Source organism: Lottia gigantea, assembly GCF_000327385.1.
Source record: "Lottia gigantea unplaced genomic scaffold LOTGIsca_31, whole genome shotgun sequence".
NCBI lineage: Eukaryota > Metazoa > Mollusca > Gastropoda > Lottiidae > Lottia > Lottia gigantea.
In genome coordinates this window covers 643,114-646,273 of record NW_008709027.1, presented here as the reverse complement: position 1 = coordinate 646,273, position 3,160 = coordinate 643,114, and the positions used below count along the sequence as shown (strand labels likewise).

General features: G+C 32.7%; 1 protein-coding gene across 1 annotated transcript; it reads right to left on the bottom strand.

Moving 5' to 3' along the window:
- Nucleotides 1-1,811: 1,811 nt before the first annotated feature.
- Nucleotides 1,812-2,738, bottom strand: LOTGIDRAFT_161808 (hypothetical protein; the record flags this gene model as incomplete). The annotated part of the gene is made up of 1 exon (XM_009057704.1): nt 1,812-2,738. The coding sequence occupies one exon, from the start codon at nt 2,736-2,738 to the stop codon at nt 1,812-1,814; it is 927 nt and encodes a 308-aa protein (XP_009055952.1).
- Nucleotides 2,739-3,160: the final 422 nt, after the last annotated feature.

Here is a 3,160-nt window from a genome sequence, read left to right as displayed (position 1 = left end):
TCCATTTAGAACAAACTGACAGGGTCGGTGTCTAATTAGAATAAACTTACAAGGTCGCTGTCTTTTCAAATAAATCTTAACAGGGTCAGTGCCTGTTAAGATTTAATTTACTGTGTCTATTTCAAGAATAAACTTTCACATAGACCAAGATTTATTTTACATGGTCTGTCTTGCCAAGTCAATGTTAAGAAGATTAATCTTATAGAGACAATGTGTTTTACTGTCTTAAGCGTGTAGGGTCAGTGTCTATTCACATTATTTGCACCCCGTTAATTAGATTAGCTTAGATCAATTTTAAAAGATCAGTATCTGTTTAAGACCTACAGAGTCAGAGCCTAAGTTGATTAATATTGATGGTCTGTGATTACAGGAATGTGTCAATTCCAGCATTAGCAGATTCATTATCAATGAAGGTAGCTGAAGTAGTGGTCTATTTGAGGGCATGTCCTATTTGAGAGAATATAGACTATGCCAATAGGCATAAGATTGATGATTTGACCTATTTTAACTCTCGTGGATTATGTACATCTTTATATTGTCAAAATTTGTTTCATCATTAAATCCATATGTCAATTTGACGAATCTATATTTTTATATATATAAGATATTTGAAGTTTATGGATTTATTTACATGAAGAGAAATAGATAGTCCTGATCTGTTAAACTGTAAACAGTAGTTTTATCGGTATTTTTATAATTACATACAGACATATCCATCAATCATAGCCTCAAGGTCTTTGTATATCTTTGATACAAAATTAACCTGATTATCAGAAAAGATGGAGAACATTATATCAAGCCTTGTCATGCGTTACTTTTCACATATTTTTTAAAATAGTCAACATAGTTACATTCTTTTGTATCGTACCAGTCGTTAAGTTATATTTACTTTTTCAGTGTATTTGATTTTATATTCATCATTATTCAAGAACTATTTGTGAACATTATGTGAAGGGTGTGTATGCAGAATTCAGTTTCTATTCAGATAAATTATTTGACCTAAAAGCAAAATGATAGTTTAAAGCTTTTATATCGTCTGTTTCTTGATAATGCGAAAGCTGAGCGAAACAAGAAACAATTAGTCTTTTGACAACCAATATTGACAATATTAAAACTTTATAAAAGTTTTTAGCACGTCAAAGATCAGATTTCTATTATGTTTAAGGTGATTGGGTGTTGGTAGCCAGACTGAATGAATTTATATTATAATCGACCTAAGCTTACTCATTAAATTTAACTTTATGCCACAGAATAATGCCCCTTTATTCCTCAAATGACATTTCTCATAAAACCGTGAGGCGTGGGCTTTTGTGTACATAGTGAAATCTAAATTTATGCATTGGCCCAGTTAATAAAACCTACAAAAAACCAAGAGTATAAAAATAAAATAACATGGGAGCAAATAAGGCGCCTGCCTTTGACAGTATTTAGTATTTCATCTTATCTAAAATGATAATAAAACCATAGAGATTATGCTAATCTATTTAAAAATGTATATATACTAAACACCTCCAACGATACTAAGATCGTCACTAATATCCTATTGCAACTCTATTATAATATAAGTCTTATTATGCAAGCCACATAAATCCTTTTATTCATATAACACTCTTTTGTGGGATTAGTCATATAGGATTATCCTAGTTTGAATGATTGTTATATCAGCACATCACGTTTAAACTTATCAACTATCACTCTCCAGAATATAATCTAATAAATTCTACTATTCCAATCAAACATTATTCCAATTAATCCAGAATTTTTAGCACAGCACAACACAAGGAAGAAAGATTTATTCCAGAACAGTTAAATTATAGTTCTGTTTCATCTTTATTGTATGTAATCTCACTACTGTCGTGAACATGATATAACCGTCCTGTATCTTGGATTTGTTTACTAGCCGCTCTAATAATACTTTCTTCTTGCTGCTTAACCATATGTTCTATTGTATCCGTCGTATCAAAGAAATCAAATCTATCAGCTCGCTCTCTCAATCGGATTTTATGATCAATTTCTATAACATTTTTACCTTGCAGACACATAACTGGGGCAATATCTCTGGCAATGATTTTACCCACTTCTGCAAGGGTAGTTTCTGGTCGAGCAATGGCTTCTCTATCTGGCATGAATTCCAATTCTTTAAATTTTTGACTGTCTCTGAGTTCTTTATATGAACAAGGTACACAGATACAAGCGGAATTCACTTTACTATAGAAAGATGTAACAACATGACCTTGCATTAATCTATAAAAATAAGGATTCCACCCTATGGGCCTTTCATGTTGCACTGTTAATTGATTGAATTCTTGAAGAACTTTTAAAGTTCCATGTTGTTCATGACAGTTATCACAGTGATTATTAGTATATGTCATAGCCATACTTCTGGACTGGACATTTTCTTGCTTTAACCTCCGTAAAGTGTTATTTATTCCATTAAATTTCTTGACAACATTGTCAAAATTTGACATGAGAGTGATGTTGGGCAGTTCATCCTCAGCATATGCTAAGGAGTAGTTATCTACTGGTACATTTACATCAGTACTATAACTACAAACCGGACAGGTTATTTTCGTCATCTTTGGTTTGATAAATTCTCTCATACAGTGATGACATAGCACGTGTCCACATGGAAAGGAATCCGGTGCTCTACCTTCCTCGACTGTTCGATAATATTCCGTGTCCTCTCTTTTATTCTCGTTGATATCATATAGTTTCATTCGCCCTGTTGACGACGCCATTTTCTCGACACAATAATCCTAATCCGTACTGCGAAATCGAAATATTTATCACTGAATTCTTCTACAGTCTACTATGATGTTTCTAGTTAAAATTATCGTCAACCATGTTGCTTGAAGTCCCGGTTAGCTATGAGTAAGATCGATCAATATAAATATATATTTAAGTATGTTAATTTATGAAGCAGTAAGCTAGCGGGTAGTTTGACCTCGACAAACAATAAACAACTTTAATCCTTTCCACTTTAATTTTACATTGGTCAAGGCAAAGTTATACGGACGGACACTCACATAATTCCATATAAAGCCTATATATCCCAGAAACTAGACGTTCTTCGCGATATCGATCACACGTATGATAAAACCGGTATTTTATAAACAGCCACTCTACACACCTATCTATAGCTATGCATAATACAAAACTC